The 22,879-nt window shown below is 40.3% G+C and overlaps 1 protein-coding gene and 1 long non-coding RNA gene across 33 annotated transcripts in view; one reads left to right on the top strand and one right to left on the bottom strand.

The window, feature by feature from the left end:
- Positions 1-5,004, top strand: part of map2 (microtubule associated protein 2) — a 331,665-nt gene extending 326,661 nt beyond the window's left edge. For 20 of the 32 annotated variants that reach the window (XM_062961372.1, XM_062961363.1, XM_062961338.1 and 17 more), the window contains one exon: positions 270-5,004. In XM_062961372.1, the coding sequence (XP_062817442.1) occupies positions 270-503 (234 nt within the window). In that variant the 3' untranslated portion in view covers positions 504-5,004. The remainder of the gene's footprint in view (positions 1-269) is intronic. The other 12 variants (XM_062961386.1, XM_062961359.1, XM_062961345.1 and 9 more) reach the window with 1 other exon arrangement.
- On the bottom strand, positions 4,854-22,175 carry LOC134293554 (uncharacterized). Its single transcript, XR_010000510.1, has 2 exons — positions 21,017-22,175; positions 4,854-6,781 (listed from the first exon to the last, which is right to left on the bottom strand). It is a non-coding gene; the product is annotated as an uncharacterized LOC134293554 (long non-coding RNA).
- Between the last annotated feature and the right edge of the window lie 704 nt (positions 22,176-22,879).

Here is a 22,879-nt window from a genome sequence, read left to right as displayed (position 1 = left end):
TTAAAATCAATTCAGGTTTTTTTTTAATATTTGTATATTTTAAATGGTTATGCTGATGCTTTTATGTTAAGCCACTCTGAGTCCCCTTCATGGGAGATAAAACGGGGTATAAGTAATAACTAAAATCATCATCATCATCATCATCATCATCATCATCATCATCATGCAACGGCTGAATCTCCATTCTTTGATCTGGTGTGATAAAGTTCTAAAAGTTCAGTTTCTAATGGGAGTATCCCTCATACCCAGTTGCATCATGTTTTTATCAGCCTACTTTCCTTGCACAGATTGACAGCCAGAAGCTCAATTTCCGAGAGCATGCTAAGGCCCGTGTGGACCATGGAGCAGAGATCATCACGCAGTCCCCAGGCCGATCCAGCGTGGCTTCTCCACGGAGGCTCAGCAACGTCTCCTCCTCTGGCAGCATCAACCTCCTTGAATCTCCTCAGCTTGCTACCCTCGCTGAAGATGTCACTGCGGCCCTAGCTAAACAGGGCTTATGAATTTGCTTCATTTTGCAGTGTTTGAAGTAATAATATTTAGGCATGAGCTCTTGCCAGGAATGGGCTCTGAGCAGGTGTTAACATTCATTCTTTACCATGTCTAAAATAATTAAGTCTCATCCCAAGACTGTAGTAACCGTAAAATAAAATAAAACCTGGGGAAAAGATATTTATAGAAGCAGAAATTGGCCTGATTTCCATTTTCAGCAGGAAGACACTGGCTTTAATGTGGGTACAATTGCAGTATATTACATTGGACAATTATTGTTGCTCTGCTCTGTCTTGCATGGAGTACTGTACTATGATACAATGCATTTTTACCTTTCATGTGCCTGAAGGCCATCCACCACTTTTTGAAGAGCCTTGTTAAATACCTTCAGTTGCTCATTTTACTCGTTGGTTGATGGATGGAATTAAGGAACATCTCCCCTTGTAATCTATGAACAGGTTAAATTAAACTGGAGAGTCTTGATTGCCAGACAGAAAGGCCACTAAGGATGTCCCAGCTTCAAGAGGGTACGCGCGGGTGGGTTATTTTATATAAATGTGTAGAGGAAAGACTCAATTAAGTTATTATTGTCATTGAACTTGGATAATTATGTCAGTGTATAGCTGATTCCAATAAATTATTTAACTAATAGTAAAAAGAAAGTAGTTCGAGGGAAATCATATGAACTGAAGTGCGGGGAAATCATATGAACTGTATTGGGGAACTGACTTTTTCTTTTTTCTTTTTTAAAAAGCAGCTATTGAAACTAAGCAATGGAACTGTGTCTGATTGGAATGTTGGTTTAAGCAGCTAGGTTTGTGTCTACACTACTGGTTTCACATCCTTTCCATCTGTTTGATACAGTATTATTATAGATATATATTTCTCTGTGGCCATTTGTGATACGCCCTCTCATACTTGAATATTCTACTTCTTTATTCACAGTATCTGTGTTTCTTGCACCCTTTGGTGTTGCAATTTTAGGTATGTAAAAGTAGATGTTAGCAGGGTTTTTATTTCCCTAGTCAAACTTTAAAAAAATTAAAAAGACAAAGATCTTTTAGCATGAAATTGCTTTCTGTAACATCTCAAAAACTGTGACCCTGTTTTAGTGCCAGATGCAAGTCTTTTCTGTGATACTAGAAAAAAAATTCTCCTTCCTTTCTCCCCTTTCTCATTCGCCTCTCCCACCTATTACAGACTTTATGGTGTCCAGGTATTTGTAAACAATGATCTCCAGAAGGATGGTTTTGGGGTACAGATATTTAAAAAATCAAATGTTAAAATAATGGCTTTGTTCTGGCTTTTAAAGAAAAATCCTGTAATAGGAATGAAGCTTAAAGATTTTTTTAAAATAAAAATTCTTTTGCTAAAGTTGAAATTCCAACAAACAAGGGGGAGTTTTAACAGAAGTTCTTCGTTCTGTTCTTTTCATGGCATCTTTGCATAGCTGTATGTAGATGCCTCGTATAGAAAAGTGTTGCTCTGGAGAGATGCATGCATAACATATGTTGAGTACTGGTAACATGATTAAATAAGCTCCCTATATAGCATCACTGAAGTGATGGAAGTGATAAGTAAATCTGCAGACAATGACAAATATAAAAAGTATACGAAAAGTGTGTATAATAAGAAAAACACCCAGGGACACCAAAACAATACAACAACTGGAGTCTATGGGATTTCTACCACTACCAACTTGGTCACTTTAAGAGGAGATGGTATGGTAATAGGACACATAAGTGGACACTTGTCTACTCATGATATATACACTAGCTTTGGCTAGATGATAATTAAATTTCAACCTGCAGATAGATTGCTCTTTTCCTTAGGAAATCACCTACATTATGTTTGCATGATCTCAAACTGAGCTGTACATGAATGGTTCATTAGGATGTCCATGTTTGCAAGAAGCTATTTCAAAAGGGCTAGCTCTTAAGCATCTTAATTTAACTTTGTTATTTCTAAGATTGAAGCTTAAACACACTTTAAAGAATGAACACATCACCCAAGAGTCTTTTTTGAAACCATAAGATACCAAATTGATCATGGAATAAAGCTTTCCTTAGATGCACAGATCGGATTGCTATTGTTGTTCGTGTTAGAAGGACATTTCTGACTCTGAGGAGTATTCCAGAATTCTTCCACAAAAGTATGCAATTCCATACATTTTAAAATCAGACCCTAATTTCAAAAATAGTTCCCAAAGTGCTATAGGCTGTCCCTTGTAAATGGATAGTAACAAGTAAAATTTCAGTATAGTGAGTTGTAGAACTTCTTCAAGGATATGGGGATGAACTAGTATAAATATTCCGACACATTACATCTTAAAAGCTGTTGCATATTATAAGATGCCTTGTAAAGTCTATAATGCAGTCGTCTAGTTAAGAAAAAGGTTAGTTTAGAATTTAAAGTGCGTCAGGAGGATTGTTCTACCTTGTGATTGCTGTGATGTTACTTAGAATAATCATACAATATACAAACACACACACACATCCATATTAAAAAGAACCCTGTTGGGTCAGCCCAAAGGTCCATGTCACAGGACTCCTTGCCATTGTTTCAGGAAAAACAAAAGGCAAGAGTCTGATTTTTAATGCCGTATTGTCACTTGGACTCTATGCTGTTGGTTTTACAGGTTAGCTCTCAATGTTTTTATGTCTTTCCCCCCATTCTTAGAGCAAGATAGTGCCCAAGGTACTACTGAACCTCATGTGGGCTGGTGCTGAGTGTCAGCCAGTCGGGACAGTGTAATCTGTGACTATTTTGTATTCTGCTTTTTTTGGGATATATACACATTCTAGGTGGTGAAGTTATTTATTGAGTATACATGTCCAAAGCTGCCAAGTCATTAATTCCATGCTGCAAATTTATCTTATTCATCTGAAAGCTCAGTCCTTGTGATCGATAATCATTCTTCCATAGAACAAGTTGCAGAACTGGATGAAGTCATGCAAGTTGAAGAGCCAGCAAGAGGCCCAGGCTCTGATATAAGAAATGTGCACACTATGTTACAGGACTCTAGATTTTGACTGGGATGATTTGGGGGTGGGGGTGGGATGGACATTGCATATCAAGAAAGCATTAAACAATATTAATTTCTTGAGTGTGGGTTTAATGTAAAAGCTAAGTGACATGGTTCAATCAGAAGATCTCACATGGATGCCATGCTGAACTAAATGTGATCCAGAAAAGAGCACTAGTATAAGTTAATTGGCAGGAAGTATTCTTTGTATACTGTGCTCATTTAAAGAAAGCTAAGGATGAGGCAAAATTTACTTAGTTTACATTTTAATACCACATTACCTAGTTTTGCTCAAATCAAAAATCAATTATTCAATTCACAATTCATCTTGCAGTTGAGGTAAAGATAACCCAGACATAAGACTGGGGAAGATTTTAAGTTTCCAAACAACTTAAGATTGGCAGAATGAGAAACCGAAAGGGATAATTGTGACCACTACTTAGGGCAAGCATGTTTTTGCCAATATTATTGAGTTCTAGAACAGTAACTGTCTAAGTTTAAGTAAAATTAAGTAAGGTACACACAGATGAATAAACATGGGCCAGTGCAAATGTTTCAGTCAAAGTAAATTGACCTTTGAAAGATAGGGCTCCCTGTTTTTCTCTCTTTATGTATATTTACTTCTATGTAATTCTAGGCATGGAGGAACTGAATAAAAGATTGGTTTTCATTCACCAGCAGTAGTCCAAGAAGCTAATTATGTGATAGTCCCCATTCCCTGGGATATTATGCATATATTGTTAGGCATTAGAAACCCTTTCCCTTTAAGGTTATTTGCAAATATCTATGTCTGCCTAATTTGCGTGGGCTATCATGTCATGATAAGCAGGCGAGGGACTTGTCTTTGATTCCCTTCCAAAAGATCACATCAAGTACACATTGCCTTAGAGACGCTAAATTAAGCAGCAGATCAGATGTCCAGCCTAAAACAGGCCAGAAATTTCAGACTGACGTTATTGAATTCTGGCTGAACACACACTAAACATCATAGCTTTTCTGCCCTGCGAGAACTGGGAAAACGGGTGATGTTGAGTCCCAAGAAGAGCAACATGTTTGTGGAATTTGGGTTTGAAATCAGTTCATTGGGTCACAATTTATACAGGGCTAATGTGGGTTGTGTTAGATCTTGTTCATTGCTGGTAGAGTAATCAAGCACATTCCCATAAATTTCCCATATAAATAGCATAACTATTCAATGCTCTAGTAAGGATGGGGCTGGCAGCCATTTCAACTTTAGCAAAGAACATGAAAACATCTGTGCACTGGGATTTTTTCCCCTTTTCCTCTTTCTTTTTCCTCTGAGAAACACATTAGGCCATAACAAAGCCTGTTGGGGTTATTTTTTTCCTGATAATTCTAGAGCCTGTTATCATAAAAGAGGCATTTCTTGAATGGCTGGTGGTAGGTAGTTCATGTTTTTCAATCCAACTTGCAGTTGTATTTGTTGCTGTATAGTGATTGTTTTGCAAAATAAAAACGCTTGTCATCTAATTGTTTGCCCCTTGTCTTTTTCCCCAAAAATCTTTGTAGTTGCCCTGTTTTCTATTATATTTGGCAGAATTTCACACAATAAACAATACTAGGTTGATACGACTACACAAAGTGCTCCTGTCATTAAGGAGGGCATTATTTAGAAGGTACATTTTGATGCAACATCAGAAGGAACTTCTTAACAGTGAGAGCAGTTTGGCAATGGACCCAATTGCTTGTAAAACTGGTGAGGTCTCCTTTGAATGTCTTCAGAAAGGAGCTGGATGGCTATCTACTGAAGATGGTCTTGCTGGAGTTCTTGCATTGAGTAGATTGGAGTTGATGACTCATTGAGCCCCTTTCCAGCACTATGATTGTGTGATTTCCTGAACATTAAACTGGTGACCTCCATCATGGCTTAACAGGGACAAATTCACACTACACAATTATGGCATTATAATTCAATGTTTATTTCTATGGCAACATTCCTTGGCAACTAGATTGGAAGTCTAAGGAAGGGAACTTAGAATCCGCAACCAGAGAATTCTCTAAACTACTTCAGACTGCTTCTATTTACAAACTAATTCATAAATGTCTTTGACTTAGGGAAGGAGGGTGGGTGGATTTTAGATTGTGATTTGTTGCTGTTCTGTGATATTGTATATAATGTGGGAATTGTATATTGTATATAATGTGGGAATTTAAAATATTAAATATCAAAATGTAGTGGGGAAGAATCAGAGAATTCTCCTCTGTTGTCTCTGTCTAAGATGCCAAAGTCTGGGTTGATGCCATAGGATGCAGCCATGGCAGAATCTGCACTATGATCGTACATTATTAACAGGCCTCTGCACACTTAGAAGGTAGAACTGGTCTCAAATTCAATTGTTAGTCCCAATTATATAAATAAAGAACTGGTAAAATTGTATATACAGTAGAGTCTCACTTATCCAACATAAACGGGCCAGCAGAACAATGGATAAGCGAATATGTTGGATAATAAGGAGAGATTAAGAAAAAGCCTATTAAACATCAAAATAGGTTATGATTTTACAAATTAAGCACCAAAACATCATATTATACAACAAATTTGACAGAAAAAGCAGTTCATTACGCATTAGTGCTATGTTGCAATTACTGTATTTACGAATTTAGCACCAAAATATCATGATGTATTGAAATCATTGACTACAAAAATGCGTTGGATAATCCAGAACATTGGATAAGTGAGTGTTGGATAAGTGAGACTCTACTGTACTGTTAAATTTATTAGACTGGGTGGATCGGATCTAGTTGAAGCTAGCAGTTGAATTAACAACTTGATACAAGGGTAAGAGATGCTTAGCCTTGGCATCCTATCCAATGTCCATTTGTACCATAGCCTAGCCCAGATTTAAAGTTTATCTTTTTTTAAAAAAAAAAAAGTAATAAAGCAAGTAAGTATAACTTTATTTCTATCCTGCCCTATTTCCTGATGGGGACTCAAGTCTCTTATAAAGAGAGCAGTTATGAGGGAAAATGTGCAATCACTCTTCTACCCATGTGTTTGTTATAAACCTGCATCTTCTGCCTGTGAGAGCGCTTAGCAAAGGTGTGAACCCTCACACACATGACTGACATTGACAGCGGGGTTGCAACAACTCCATGTGTGACCCATGATTACTCAGTTCAAATTTCCACATCCCTGGCTCAGTGATACAACTCTGAAAGGAAATCTTGTCTTATGGAGGAAGTATAGATGAAGTCTTCTCTGGCAGAGCTCCTTTCAAAGATTGCCTGGACACAAGGAGGCCACTGGAATAGATGGAGGATGGAAAAGAGTAGGATAAGTATTGCAATATAATTATTAGTAGTTAACATTCCATGCAAGGAAAGGATATTAGAGGAAAAGATGAAGTATTTTGGCCACATCATGAGAAGACAGGAAAGCTTGGAAAAGATCATGATGCTGGGGAAAATGGAAGGAAAAAGGAAGAGAGACGGACCAAGGGCGAGATGGATGGATGGTATCCTTGAAGTGACTGGCTTGACCTTGAAGGAACTGGGGGCAGCGACGGCCGACGGAGCTCTGGCGTGGACTGGTCCATGAGGTCACGAAGAGTCGGACACAACAGTGTGAATGAAGAAGAAGAAGAAACATTCCATGTAAGTGGATCTCAACCTGTGAGTCCCCAGATTTTTTGGCTTACAACTCCCAGAAATCCCAGCCAGTTTACCAGCTGTTAGGATTTCTGGGAGTTGAAGGCCAAAAACATCTGGGGACCCACAAGTTGAGAACCACTGTTCCATGGAGTCTCTTGTTTTCTAAGACTTGCTTGATGTAGCAAGAGTATATGTTTTTATGTCATAGTGACACAGAGAATTGAAGTTCCATTTTACAAAGGGCACTTAGGGTTCTTTTATTGCCCGATTACTACCACCTTCTCTCTGTCCCATCATGGCTCCTTCCACATCCCTGCTACCTCTTCAACGCATCTTGTTCTACCTCCCCCTTCCTTGTGTTCCAGAAGCTCCAGCATGATTTTCATTTGTCTGCCTGCTCAACTGCCTTACATAGCAGCATCAGCAGCTCTGGGTGACTGATTCTGCTTTAAAAGAGGCATACAGCTGTATGAAGTGAAGTAGATAGGGGCAGGGTATGTGCAGTGGCAGCTTCAAGGGAGAGAAGTACAGTCCTGATGCAAAGTGAAGCAAGCTGGAGTGGAAGGAAGGGTTAGAGGTAAGTGGAAGAGAGCATTAGCACAAGGTGACGATGAACGAAGGAGGCAAGAAAGAATGTGTAGCAAGTGATAGAGGTACAGGAAAGGTGAGGGAAAAGGTGGAAATAAAAGAGAAGTTTAATGCCAGTGTGCAAGAAGCAAGAGAGCTAGGCATAGCAAAAATGAGAAGTGAAGCAAGGCAAGGTTAGGGTGCAGGGCAGGAAGGGAGATCTTGCAAAATACAAGGTGAAGCAAGGGAGAGAAAAGGAACAAGAGAAGATGAGAGGTATGATATAAACTGAAGAGAGCAAGGATATTATGGGGCAATTTAGATCTCTTCACACACGTTGGAATTGCAGAGTATTGCAGAAAATCACTGTGATTCTGACAGCACCCACCCATGGGGTGTGGGGACCTGTTGACATCCCGGCTTTCCCCCTACTTCATCTCATGGGGTAGAAGCCTCCTTAAGCTGTCTTATGGAAAGACAAGGATCCTCCCATCGTGTGTCACCTGCAATTTTTCGGTGGCAGGATTGTTTTGCAAGATTCACCATGGAACCAGCCAGGAAGTACTTCTCTGGGGTGTGATGGGAGCCATCAGGCTCCTTGGCAAAACTGCCAAAAACCCACCATCGAAAAACAGCCCGTGTGAAAATGACCAAAGTGTAAGGGAGAGAATCCTGGTGGCATAAAGTGAGGCAAGGGAGAAAAGAGGGTGGGAGGTGAAGCAGAGTTAGGAAAGAGCAAGAAAAAGAGGTACAGCAAAAGTACAGTGTTTCCTCACTTATTGCGGGGGTTACGTTCCAGGGCCACCCACAATAAGTGAAAATCCGCAAAGTAGGGGCGCTATATTTTAATATTTACACATTATATTAGTAGTTGGGTGGCCTTTTTCTCCTTTGCAAGCCTTCTTTCTGTGCTTCTTCTTGGTGGCCTCCTCTCCGGCGCCTGCCAGTTTCCCTTTTGCGCATGTGCCTCCCTCTCGTTGACATCCACAGTGGCCCAGCTGGACGCGGACGAGAAGGAGCACGCATGCGCAAAAGGGATATTGACACCTTTTGTGCATGCGCCACTGCTCAGGAAAAAAAACGCAAAGCAGTGAGGGAGCGAAAAGTGAACTGCAAAGTAGGGAGGGAACACTGTAAAGGAATGTGGGGAAAGGTGATAGATGCAGTAGGAGAACAAAAGAAAAAAGGGAGGCATTGTGAAAGCAAAAGGAGATAAAAGTGGGCAAGGATGATGGGAGGTCATGGTAGGATTTGAGAAGCAAGAAAGGTAAGCACAAAAGAGTGAAGGAAGTTAGGAGCAAAGGACAGAAACAAAGCAACAGCAGCAACAGTGCTGGATAAAGCCAGTGTTGTAATGGAGTCCCCAATGGTGCAGCAGGTTAGTGGTTCAAATGTGAGGATCGGGATGAGCTCCTGCTGTTAGCCCCAGCTTTTGCCAACCTAGCAGGTCGAAAACATGCAAATGTGAGTAGATCAATAGATACTGCTTCAGCGGGAAGTTAATGGCACTTTATGCAATCATGCCAGCCACATGACCTTGGAGGTGTCTATGGACAACACCAGCTCTTTGACTTAAAAATGGAGATGAGCACCAACCCCCAGAGTCGGACATGACTAATGTCAAGGGGAAACCTTTACCCTTTTTACCTTCCCCTTTACTGTCTTTCCTCCTCCCTCAGCTTCCTATCTGTCCTTCTTCCAGTTTTCTATTCCTCTAGCAACCATTCCCTAGCACCTGTTGCCATGACTTTTTCTCCCTGAACATTACATTTCCCTCATCCCTGTTATCTATCGCCACTCAGCCCTGTTTATTCTGTGCCACAAATGCTAATTATTAAAGGAGGATTGGCCGTCAGTACATAAATATAGATATCAATACAAACAGAAGAATTGCATCCCTATTCAACGTCATCAGAGACCTTTAACCATCAATTTAATCACATACACCTCCACAATTGAAGTAATGATACATGATAAATGTAAAGCCTAGAATATCTGTCATCCAGCTGAATTTCTTTTATATATATATATACACACACACACACACACACACACACATACATACCAATTTCTTAGAGTGTATTTACACTTGCCCTAGGATTAACATAAATTGTCCTTATGTTGGTCATCTAAGCACTAAGCACTTCTCTTCCAGCACTGACAGGGCAGTATAACCACGGGTATACAAAAACTACAGGTATTAATGAACCCTCCTGCTAGAAGTTGACCATAGAGTCATGCTGAAAGACCTAGGAAATGCCTGGAGGCCACACCTCTCTAGAGGACACTATGGCTGGATCTTTACTGTCCTATATCCCAGGATCTGATCCCAGATTATCTGTTTATTCCAGATTATCTGCGTATCCCAGATTATTTGGCAGTGTAGATTCAGGCTTCGGCAACACTGTCCTATATCCCAGGATCCAATCACAGATTATCTGCTTTAAACTGATTCCCCACTGCCAGATAACCTGGGATAAGCAGATAATCAGGGATCAGATCCTGGGATACAGTGACAGTGTGGAAGGGGACTCAAGACCCTTCTACATCTATATATATAAAAGAGTGATGGCATCATGGCGACCCACAAAACAACAAAACTACAGGCCACCCAACCTCGAAATTTGACGACACAACCCATCATCCACGCCTCAAGGTTGATACAACAAAAAGAAAAGAAAAATAAAGTCCTAATTAGAGGGAGAGGAATAATTGCTTTTATCCAATTGCTGCCAGTTAGAAGGCTAAGCTCCGCCAACTTGGTCTCCTAGCAACCCAATAAAAAATAATAAAAAACACTAAAAAATAATTAAAAACACTAAAAAATTAATACAATAAATACTATAATAACAGAAAATAACTAAAAGTAATACAAGAAAATAATAAAATATAATAAATAAAAAGATAACTTACAATAAAATTAATTAAAAAATACAAATAACATCAAATAAAAATTCCACAACAATTTTTAACCAATACCACCACCACTTTGCCACAGCAATGCGTGGCCGGGCACAGCTAGCTGTCATATAAAATCCAGATTATTTATTTTGAACTGGTTTTTATACCAATGTAGACTCATATAGCCCAGTTCAAAGCCAATAATGTGGATTATCTGATTTGATAATCTGGGTTATATGACAATGTAGAAGTCACCTCATATAATCCATTTCAAAGTCAATAATCTAGGATCAAATCCTGGGATATAGAGCAGTGTAGATACAGCCTTAGGGCCCTTCCAGGCAGACCCTACAACCCAGGATCAGATCCCAGGTTTTCTGTTTATCCCAGATTATCTGGCAGTGCAGACTCATATAATCCAGTTTAAAGCAGAAAGCCCGAGATCAGATCCTGGGATATAGGGCCTGTCTGGAAGGCCTTAAGTCTTCCAGCATGACTCTGCAGTCAACTTCCAGCAGAAGCATACCAGAGAATCACCTGGACGACCTAAGAAATACCTAGAGATTACATATTTTATCAGATGTGAGTAAATGAAACCAAAGATACCAATCCTGTGGATATGTAGATCATACTGTATTTGAGGCTGCAAACTATATACAAGAGTATCATTGCCAGAAACTGAAGTATGGAACAACATAACTTATACTGGCCTACAAGTAATCTCAATGTGCTGCAAATAATTCACACTGTAGTGATGCTCCAGGCACCTACACAAAAAACAGAATAAAAACTCACCCAGAGTCTTTATGTTGGGACAGAAAGGCACAGAGTATTTCCTGAAGATACTGAAATCAAAGAGATCTGGTTCTGGCCCAAATAGGAGACTACTTTGGAATTTATGTATGGTTTTGGAGACTCCTCGGGGGGGGGGGGGAAGAGAGATGCAATACATAGGATGTTGTTGTATGCCTAGCCATATTTCAGTATATATAAATTCAGAATGGACTTGAGATGCAGAAAAAACGATGACTGATGTTGGCCACAAAATGGTAAATGGCAAATCCAAGGCCCCTGGACATTTTCTGGAGGTTAACTGAATGATTCATCTCATCTATATAAGTGAGATCTCAGTGAAATGTAAAAATGAGTTGCTACAAAAGGTTATTTAGCTGCTGAATTAATTTTAGACTCCCTGGTAAACAGCATCACTGTAGGCTTGCTTTCAACGGCCTCTGGCACAACAAGTGTTGACTAAGGCATATTTGGCAGCAAGAGCTCTTGAAAACACTGCCTTAAGTGTTTGTTAAAACTGGGAAGACTTTAAGGACAGCTGCTGCAACAAATAACTGGGAGAAATGTTTTTTTGCAGGTTTGGGTGATGTATAATCTTCACCATGGGTTATGCTTTTACGTGCACCTGCGCAGATTCTCTGAAAGTTCCTTAGTCATCTTTTCTAATTGTCTATGTGGTCTACATATCTGGGTTTACATTTTGCAATGAATAATGGAAGAGGTCCTGATTGTTTGCTGTAGGGTGAAGAAGCAGCCACAAAACACCAAATGAACGGAGTATCATAGCAACTGCGTGTCACAGTGTTCTTGTTCTGTGATGTGTCTCATCTCTAAAGTAGGAACAGAGAGAAATATGTGCCAGTCTGTGAAGAAGTGTGCCGAAACCACCTTTTCTTCTAAAACAGAGGTCCCTTTCAATTGATGATGAATTATGTGCTGGATGGATCATTTCTCATTCTATTTTTGGAACTTTGGAAAATGTGACTAGTTGAGGAGTGGGCCCTGCTGAGGATAGTGGAAATGAGCCTGGAGTTGCTCTATTTCCATTCTGTTTATCTAAAAGCTACTCAACTGATGCTTGTGACTGCATGGGTTCATAGGTGTATTCTTTTTCTGCACATCCATACTTCAGATAAAGAACTGGTCTTCAATGGGCTTTCCACATTCTCGGAGGTTAGGGGTGGAGGACCACCACAAACATGGGGAAATGTGAATTTAAAATCCCATTGTTTATTTTACCTGAGAGAACACCTCTCTAGGAATTGTTAAGTCCTTCTGCCAGAGGTTGACTATACTGGGCTGGGCTGTAGCACAGCTGGTTAATCAGCGGCAGCAATAGATCACTGCTGACCGGAAGGTGGCAAGTTCGAAGCCCAAGTCGGATTGAGCACTTGACCCTTTAATAGCCTAGCTTACTGTCCACCTAAGCAGTTTGAAAATAGCTACAGCTGTGAGTAGATAAGTTAGGGACCGCTCAAGCAGGGAGGTTAATTTAATTTATGACACCATAAAACTGACAGCGATCAAAGAGCAAGGAGGAAATACTATGATCAAAAAGGACTTGCCGTCATAGTGGATGAAGAAACAGCTCCCCCTGTGGCTGGAATCGAGCATAACCTCCTGAAGCCGAAGTCGGAAGAATGTTAAATTACCATGTATATGTGCATTGTGATCTGCCCTGAGGAGGGTGGAATATAAACATTGTTAATAAATAAATATTAAATCTCACTGGGAGACCTAGAAATGCATAGAGGAGTTTCTCTCTAGGAATCTCTATATCTTCCAGCACAATTCTATGTTTAACTTTCACTTTTTGATTCTTTGACTTGGTGTTTCCTGAAATTTTGTGGATTACTGCTACTGACCTTTGGCTTTTTTTATTGTATCACAGGTCTCTAGTGTGGTGTTGGGTGAAAGGGTGTTCCAGTGCTGGAGTGCAACATCATCTGACAATAGCAAATTCCTTAATGCAAATTTGCCCATTTCTGAAATGTGGTAAATGGTGGAAAAGTGCCTTGATTCATACAACTGTATATAGCCTCTACCTTATCTAGAGTTGCCGTTACTCTTTCCTTATTATTCTCTTGTTCTGTTGCTAGAGAGCAAAGGCTTCTTACTCTATGCATTGTTACTATGTATTAGCCTTCTTACTGGTTCTTTAACTTGTTTTAGCTTCTGTCTCATGTATTTTAATATGTGTATGTTTTCTTATATACTTTTACAGTTGCATTTAACTACAGTATGCATATTATTTTAGAGATGTGTTTAACTATACTATGCCCCCCTCGAGTAAAATGGAGAAGTGAGTAATAAATAAAATAGTATGTATTTATTTATTTCGGGAATTAGATAGATAATACTATATTTCTCCCATTCTAAGACACACTTTCATCCCATTTAAAGATCTCAAAAATAGGGTGCATCTTAGAATCATGTGTGTGTGTGCATGTGTGTGATTCTAAAATGCACCCTATTTTTGAGATCTTTATATATATATACAGTAGAGTCTCACTTATCCAAGTTAAATGGGCCGGCAGAAGCTTGGATAAGTGAATATCTTGGATAATAAGGAGGGATTAAGGAAAAGCCTATTAAATATCAAATTACGTTATGATTTTACAAATTAAGCACCAAAACATCATGTTATACAACAAATTTGACAGAAAACGTAGTTCAATACGCAGTAATGTTATGCTGTAATTACTGTATTTATGAATTTAGCACCAAGATATCATGATATATTGAAAACATTGACTACAAAAATGGCTTGGATAATCCAGAAGCTTGGATAAGCGAGGCTTGGATAAATGAGACTCTACTGTAATATCTTTTCTCCCATTGGTGATATTGAAATTAGTGTGCATCTTGAATTTAATGATATCTTAGAATTCAAGAAATATGGTATATTATGACAGTCTTATAAAATGTTGTTTTGATTCAACATGCTCCAATTCTGTGGAACTCATTGCCTCCATATGTTAGAGCAATGTCAGAGTTGCGACCTTTTGTAAAAGCGCTCAAGACTTGGCTGTTTGGTTGTGCATTTAAGTAAATCAGATTTAATTTGCCAAATAATCACTGTTGAATGTTTTTATGTTGAATGTTTTTATGTTGAATGTTTTTATGTTGAATGTTTTTTATATTGTGGAATGATATTTTAAATTGTAAGTCGCTCGGCGTACTCTGGTGGAGAGCAACTAATTAAGAAATAAAGTGAAGTAAAGTGAAGATTCTTTTTGGTGCCATTAGTTGGCATCCTATTAGCAGCATGCACAGGTGTTAGCAGTTATGTGTATGCAGAGTCATTTGGGGAGAACAAATATGTTTTTATTTGGTCTTTCAGGAATATTGAATCTAGCTATTCGGGATCATGATATAGATTTTAGAAGAATATGATTGTCTAACTCCCATAAAGGAACTTTATTTTTGATGATTATGTCTCCCTTAACCAATAGGTTTTGTTTATTCATTCATTCGCTTCCGACTCTTCGTGACCTCATGGACCAGCCCACACCAGAGCTTCCTGTTGGCAGTCACCACCCCCAGTTCTTTCAAGGTCAACCCAGTCACTTCAAGGATACCATCCATCCATCTTGCACTTGGTCGGCCTCTCTTCCTTTTTCCTTCCTTTCCCCCCAGCATCATGATCTTTTCCAAGCTTTCCTGTCTTCTCATGATATGGCCAAAGTACTTCAGCTTTGCCTCTAATATCCTTCCCTCCAGTGAGCAGCCGGGCATTATTTCCTAGAATATGGACTGGTTGGATCTTCATGTGGTCCAAGGCACTCTGAGAATTTTCCTCCAACACCACAGTTCAAAAGCATCTATCTTCCTTCGTTCAGCTTTCCTTATGCTCCAGCTCTTGCATCCATAGGTTACTATGGAGAATACCATTGCTTTAACTATGTGGACCTTCGTTGCCAGTGTGATGTCTCTACTCTTCACCATTTTATCGAGGTTGGCCATTGCTCTCCTCCCAAGAAGTAAACATCTTCTGGCTGCAGATTTCCCGGCTGCAGTCTGCATCTGCAGTGATCGTCACGCCTAGAAATATAAAGTCTGTCACTGCCTCCATGTTTTCTCTATTTGCCAGCTATTAATCAGACTGGTTGCCATAATCTTGGTTCTCTGTTGTCTAATTTGGCTTCTGTAGGTTAAAGATGATATCCTTCTTTCTTTCTTTTCCTCTTTCTTTCTTCCCTCCCTTCTTTCTTCTTCATCTCCTTTCTGCTGTCTTCCTCCTGGTCCTCTGCCCGCAGCTTAATTTTATTTATTCATTTATTATTAATAATTATATTTATTAATACTGTATTTATTATTATATTATATATTATATTATATTATATTATATTATATTATAGTATATTATATTTATATATATTATATTATATAAAAATAATTATATTAATAATCAGTTAATACATTTATTAAATTTATTTATTTTATTTATTAGTTTAATAATTGTAATAATGAATTTTTAATGAATTTATTACCCCTTATCCTTATCTAATGTGATAATAATAAATGTATTAACTGTCTCTCCTTATCTAGCCTAATAATAATAATAATAATAATAATAATAATAATAATAATAATAATACATTTATTACCCATCTCTTCATAACTAGGAGGAGGAGGATGATAAATTTATTGAAGGCTTTTATGGCCAGAATCACTGGGTTGCTGTGAGTTTTCCAGGCTGTATGGCCATGTTCTAGAAGCATTACCTACTGGCGTTTCGCCTGCATCTATGGCAGGCATCCTCAGAGGTTGTGAAGTCTCTTGGAAACTAGACAAGTGGGGGTTTATATATTTGTGGAATGAAGTCCAGGATGGGAGAAAGAAAGAACTCTTGCTGTTGGAGGCAGGTGTGAATGTTGCAATTGGCCACCTTGATTAGCATTGAATAGCCTTTCAGCTTCAAAGTGTGGCTGCTTTCTGTCTGGGGGAATCCTTTGTTGGGATGATTTATTATTATTATTATCAATTTCCAATAAGCCTTTATTGACAAATATGTTTATCAGGACAGTGTAAAATGCAAAGCATATCTATATATATAAAAGGGTAATGAAATTTCGGCCTAGGACAAAACAACAAAACTACACATCCCAGAAACACTAAACTTGGCAGGACAACCCCTCATCCATGCCTCTACTTTCATACAATAAATAGCTCCAGCTACTCCAGAAAACGGCCAGGCTTTGAGACTGCAAGGCTATTCACTGCTATTCCACCTAGCCAACAAAGGATTCCCATAAGCCACAATAACGAGTGGCCGGGCAAAGCTAGTTATACAATAGAAAAGCAATAGAAAAACTTGATGTTTGTCAAACATTCTATTATTATTATTATTATTATTATTATTATTATTATTATTATTATTATTATTAGATCTTGCTCCCGGGAAGGTTCCTCCCCCGTGGTTCTCTACCTATTTATCTACCTTGCCACATATTCTCCACATTGTGTGTATGTTTATGTATACATAAGATATACTGTATATACACACACACACACACACATATATGCAGGGACCTCTCTGTTACACACACACACACACACACACACACACACACACATTCTATTCACCTCTACTTTCTACCTTTTATTTTTCAGTGATTGGTTTTTTTTTGGGGGGGGGGGGCACCAAAAATACTGTTTGCTTCCACTTGTAAATTATCTAGGGCCGGCCCTGCATGACACATAGAATAATGGTTCTCAAAGTGGTAGTCAATAGATTGATGCTGGTCCACAAGCCACTGGCTACTGGTGCCTGGTAAAATTTGAGGGAAAAGGGAAACACTTGTAATCAATGGGTCCAAATATGGCACTGTTTCCTGACACTTGGGAGAGGGATTGCTGTTCCCTCACATTAAATAGCACTGGCATAATGGGGATTATTAATGTTTTAAAGCTTGTAGACTTCTTCTAAGAGTGTGATTAAATGCAGACTTCGTAGTTGCAACACCAAGTATGCTTGCTCTACCTCTTAACATTGACACTAATGAAAAATCCTGGATAATGAAAGATGTGCTCATTATTCAGTGACATTTTGGCTGTTCCTAATCATGACATGACAAAAGCTCATGTGTGGATATAGATACTTCTTGTCTTTCAGTGAGTGGATGGTTAATACAGACTTTAATTTTATACATAATCAATGTTCTCTATATAACAATGTGTGCTGTTTACTTGGTAAATATATTACTCTGGCCAACACACATTTTGGTGCCTCAAATGTTTGCCCTGTTTCTGGTATATTTTATCTAGTGGTTCCAAAAATGGCACCTGTCTTCCCTGATCAGTTCCACTTTTTGAGACACCAAGCATATGCCACCTACCAGTCACCATCTGCTCACTCATAGAAAACCATGACAATTATATGAATCCAATGCAGTTTTCTGACTCAACACCTCAATAAAACTAGGAACAAGCCTAAAAACCAAGACAGCAATATTTCTTGTTGAATTATGTTATTAAAGAGCATTATAATCAAGGTGTTAGAATATTCTTGTCTAATTCTTTTTCTCCTCTTTCTCTACCTCCTTATTATTATCTAAGTTGACCAAGGAAACAGTTGGAAAAATAGTTGCCTTACCCTAGAAAAAGCTTGAATCAATAGCATCTAAGTTCAGGCCATTCATCTATCCAATTTATTTTAATTGAAAATGCACTGCAAAGCTATGAGTGTACTTTCAAGTCATTTCTGATCTTTGGTGACACTAAGGGGGCTTCGTGGGGTTTTTTGGGGCTGAGAGTGTGTGACTTGCCTGAGGATACTCAGTGAATTTCCGTGGCCAAGTAGAAAATCAAACCCTGGTCTCCAGAATCATAGTTAAATGCTCAAACCACTGCATCGCAGTGGCTCTCGAAAGCTATATAGGTTTATACGAAAGCAACTCTTACTAGGTTCAACAGGTCTCTATTCTAAGAATATGTACTGGTGGTGGTGCAGTATGTTAAAGCGCTGAGCTACTGAACTTGCAGACCGAAAGGTTGCAGGTTCAAATCCCGGGAGCGGAATGAGCACCCGCTGTTAGCCCCAGCTCCTGCCAACCTAGCAGTTTGAAAACATGCAAATGTGAGTAGATCAATAGGTACCGCTCCGGTGGGAAGGTAACGGCGCTCCATGCAGTCATGCCGGCCACATGGCCTTGGAGGTGTCTACGGACAACGCTGGCTCTTCAGCTTAGAAATGGAGATGAGCAGCAACCCCCAGAGTCGGTCACGACTGGACTTAACGTCAGGGGAAAATCTTTACCTTTACCTTTTTATAATATCTGAGAGGAAGTGGGTAGTAGTAGAATGGCTGGGTGACTTGGGCAGTTCAGCTTACACTACATTGGACTATAAAACTCCTTTACCCAGTCACTTGTTCTCAGATTGACCTACATCGTATGGCTTTTTATGATAATAGAGTTTGGGAGAGAGTCACGTCTGCTGCCTTGAGCTCATTTGAGGAAAGGCGGGATGTAGCTATAAAATCGTATAAAATATAAGATGGGTTGTTGTATGTCTTTCGGGCTGTGTGGCCATGTTCCAGAAGTATTATCTCCTGACGTTTCGCCCATATCTATGGCAGGCATCCTCAGAGGTTGTGAGGTATGGAACCTCTGAGGATGCCTGCCATAGATGTGGGCGAAACGTCAGGAGAGAATACTTCTGGAACATGGCCACACAGCCCGAAAGACATACAACAACCCTGTGATCCCGGCCATGAAATCATTTGACAACACAAATATAAGATGCATTTTTTTCATAGTGATGGAACTTCAGATTTAACCAGGAGTACATTTACACTGTAGAACTGATGCAGTTTGACACCACTTAAACTGCCGTGATTTATTACTATGAAATCCTAGAAGCTGTAGTTTCACAAATCCTTTAGCCTTCTCTGCCAAAGAGCACTGCTCTGTCACCAAACTACAAATCTCAGAATTCCATGACATAGATCCATGGCAGTTAAAGTGGTGTCAAGTTGCATTGACTCTACAATGCAGGTACACCTTAGGAGAAAGAAAAAGTCTGATTTCAAGGTCCTACACTTTCACATTATATTTCATCCACCCACACCAAAAAACAGAAGTATATATTTAAGAGCATTGGTCATGATCTTATCAAAAACAAAAAGCTTTATGTTTTGAGTTTTTAAAAATGAGAATTAAAAATAGTGCTCTCCAACATTGTGTCTCAAGCCAGCTGGAGGCAACTAGTAAATTTTCACATTCGACCACATAGCCACCAATTGCTTCCCAGCCCCGGCTTTCCATATTTCATGGAATGATAGAGTTGGAACAGATGCCAAGGGCTGTCCAGTCCAACCCCATTCTGCCATGTGGGAACATACAATTAAAGCTTTCCTAACAGATGACCCATCCAGTCCCTGCTTAAAAACCTCCAGAAAAAGAGACCCCACCACACTGTGAGGCAGTGAATTCCAATTCTTCCTAATCTCCTTCCCTTCAATTTGAATCAATTGCTTCGTTCTGTCCTGGTCTCCAGAGCAGCAAAAAAACAAAAAACAAAAAAACCCTTGCCCCCTCCTCAATGGGACAGCATTTCAAAAATGTAAACATGGCTATCATGTCCTCTTTCAACCTTCTTTTCTCCAAGCTAAACATCCCCAGCTACCTAAACCATTCCTCATAGAGCTTGGTTTCCAAAAGTTTGATCATTTTAGTTGCCCTTCTCTGGACACCTTCCAGCTTCCCAATCTCTCTCACGAATTCTGGTGCCCAGAACTGATGTTTTGTCCGCATTTATGGTAGGCATCCTCAGAGGTTGTGAGGTCTGTTGGAAACCTCTAAGGATGCCTGCCATAAATGTGGGTGAAATGTCTGGAACAAGGTCATACAGCCCAGAAAACTCACAGCAAACCAGTGATTCATGGACAATGCCATGTGGCAGCTTAAAAAGCCAATGGGATTTTGGCCTGCATAAATAGGAGTCTAGTGTTTAGATCCAGGGAAGTCATCATTCCCCTCTATTCTGCCTTGGTCAAACCATACCTGGAATCACACTGTGTCCAATTCTGGGCACCAAAGTTGAAGGGAGATGTTGACAAGCTGGAATGTGTCCAGAGAAGGGCAACTACTAAAATGGTCAAGGGTCTGGAGAACAAGCCCTATGAGGAGTGGCTTAAAGAGCTGGGCATGTTTAGCCTGCAAAAGAGAAAGCTGAAAGGAGACATGTATAAATATGTGAGGGGAAGTCATAGGGAGGAGGGAGCAAGCTGTTTTCTGCTGCCCTGGAGACTAGGATGCAGAACAATGGCTTCAAACTACAGGAAAGGAGATTCCACCTGAACTTTCAGAATAACTTCCTCACTGTGATCGCTGTTCAGCAGTGGAACTCTCTGCCCCAGAGTGTGGTGGAGGCTCCTTCTTTGGAGGCTTTTAAAAGAAGCTGGATGGCCATCTGTCAGGGATACTTTGAATATGATTTTCTTGCTTCTTGGCAGGGGGTTGGACTGCATGACCCATGACCTCTCTTCCAACTCTTCTATGATTCTATGATTTCCAGCACAGCTCACAAACCTCTGAGGATGCTTGCCATAGATTAGTGGTTCTCAACCCCATGGGGGAAAAGGTGGGATATAAATACTTACTTACTTACTTACTTACTTACTTACTTACTTACTTAGGCGATCCCTCGTAGTTCGAGGACGATGGTCTTCCAGCTGTGGGGTCTTAGGGGTGGGTTCTTAGTTGGCTGAAGAGACCTATTCTTGATCTGCATGTTCTACCACAGTGAGGACATTGGTTTCCAGGGTTGGCTTGATGGGCCTTCCTCTTGGCACGTTTCTCCCTTAAGCCCTCTTCTAACTCCGCAGCACTGCCGGTCACAGCTGACCTCCAATTAGATCGCTCAAGGGCCAGGGCTTCCCAGTTCTCAGTGTCTATGCCACAGTTTTTAAGGTTGGCTTTAAGCCCATCTTTAAATCTCTTTTCCTGCCCACCAACATTATGTTTCCCATTCTTGAGTGCAGGGTAGAGTAACTGCTTTGGGAGACGGTGATCGGGCATTTGCACAACGTGGCCAGTCCAGCGGAGTTGATGGCGTAGGAGCATCGCTTCAATGCTGGTGGTCTTTCCTTCCTCAAGCACGCTGACATTTGCTTGCTGGTCTTCCCAAGAGATTTGCAGGATTTTCTGAGGCAATGCTGATGGAAACACTCCAGGAGTTGAGTGTGACGTCTGTAGACCGTCCACGTTTTGCAGGCGTAGAGCAGGTGGGATATAAATAAAGATAATAATAATCACCATAATCATCATCTAGCCCAGTGGTTCTCAACCTGTGGGTCCCCAGATAGAATAATAGAATCATAGAATAGTAGAGTTGGAAGAGACCTCATGGGCCATCCAGTTCAACCCCCTGCCAAATAGCAGGAAATCGCATTCAAAGCACCCCCGACAGATGGCCATCCAGCCTCTGCTTAAAAGCCTCCAAAGAAGGAGCCTCCGCCACAGTCCGGGGGAGAGAGTTCCACTGCCGAACAGCTCTCACAGTCAGGAAGTTCTTCCTGATGTTCAGGTGGAATCTCCTTTCCTGTAGTTTGAAGCCATTGTTCTGCGTCCTAGTCTCCAGGGCAGCAGAAAACAAGCTTGCTCCCTCCTCCCTATGACTTCCCTTCACATATTTGTACATGACTATCATGTCTCCTCTCAGCCTTCTCTTCTGCAGGCTAAACATGCCCAGTTCTTTAAGCCGCTCCTCATAGGGCTTGTTCTCCAGACCTTTGATCATTTTAGTTGCCCTCCTCTGGATGCTTTCCAGCTTGTCAACATCTCCCTTCAATTGAGGTGCCCAGAATTGGACACAATATTCCAGGTGTGGTCTGACCAAGGCAGAATATAAGGGTAGCATGACTTCCCTGGATCTAGATGCTATACCCCTATTTATGCAGGCCAGATATTTTGGCCTTCAACTCCCAGAAATCCTAACAGCTGGTAAACTGGCTTGTATTTCTGGGAGTTGTAGGCCAAAACACCTGGGGACTCACAGGTTGAGAACCACTGATCTAGAACCTACATTTAGTTTAGAACCACAGGCAAAACATTTCATAGAATCATAGAATCATAGAATAGTAGAGTTGGAAGAGACCTCATGGGCCATCCAGTCCAACCCCCTGCCAAGAAGCAGGAAATCGCATTCAAAGCACCCCCGACAGATGTCCATCCAGCCTCTGCTGGAGAGAATGCTTCTGGAACATTGCGATACAACCCAAAAGACTCACAGCAACCCAGTGATTCTGGCCATGAAAACCTTCAACAACACAGAGAATTGTTGTTATGGGGTTGTGGAGGGTTCCTTGCTTTTCCATCTCAGTCTCCTCTTTGCTAAGCTAAGCAGCACACCCAGCAACTCATAGGGCTAAGGCGCCTCCCTCTTTCCTCAAAACAAGGCCAGGGTCTGGTTTGCAAGTGGAGGCTGGGACTAGGACGTGGGACTGGTTGACCATGGAGAAAACGGAGGGGGCTAGGAGGGGGG

Source organism: Anolis carolinensis, chromosome 1, assembly GCF_035594765.1.
Source record: "Anolis carolinensis isolate JA03-04 chromosome 1, rAnoCar3.1.pri, whole genome shotgun sequence".
Classification (NCBI taxonomy): Eukaryota; Metazoa; Chordata; class Lepidosauria; order Squamata; family Dactyloidae; genus Anolis; species Anolis carolinensis.
Note: the sequence above shows the minus strand (reverse complement) of the source record. Positions and strands in the feature narration are given on the sequence as shown.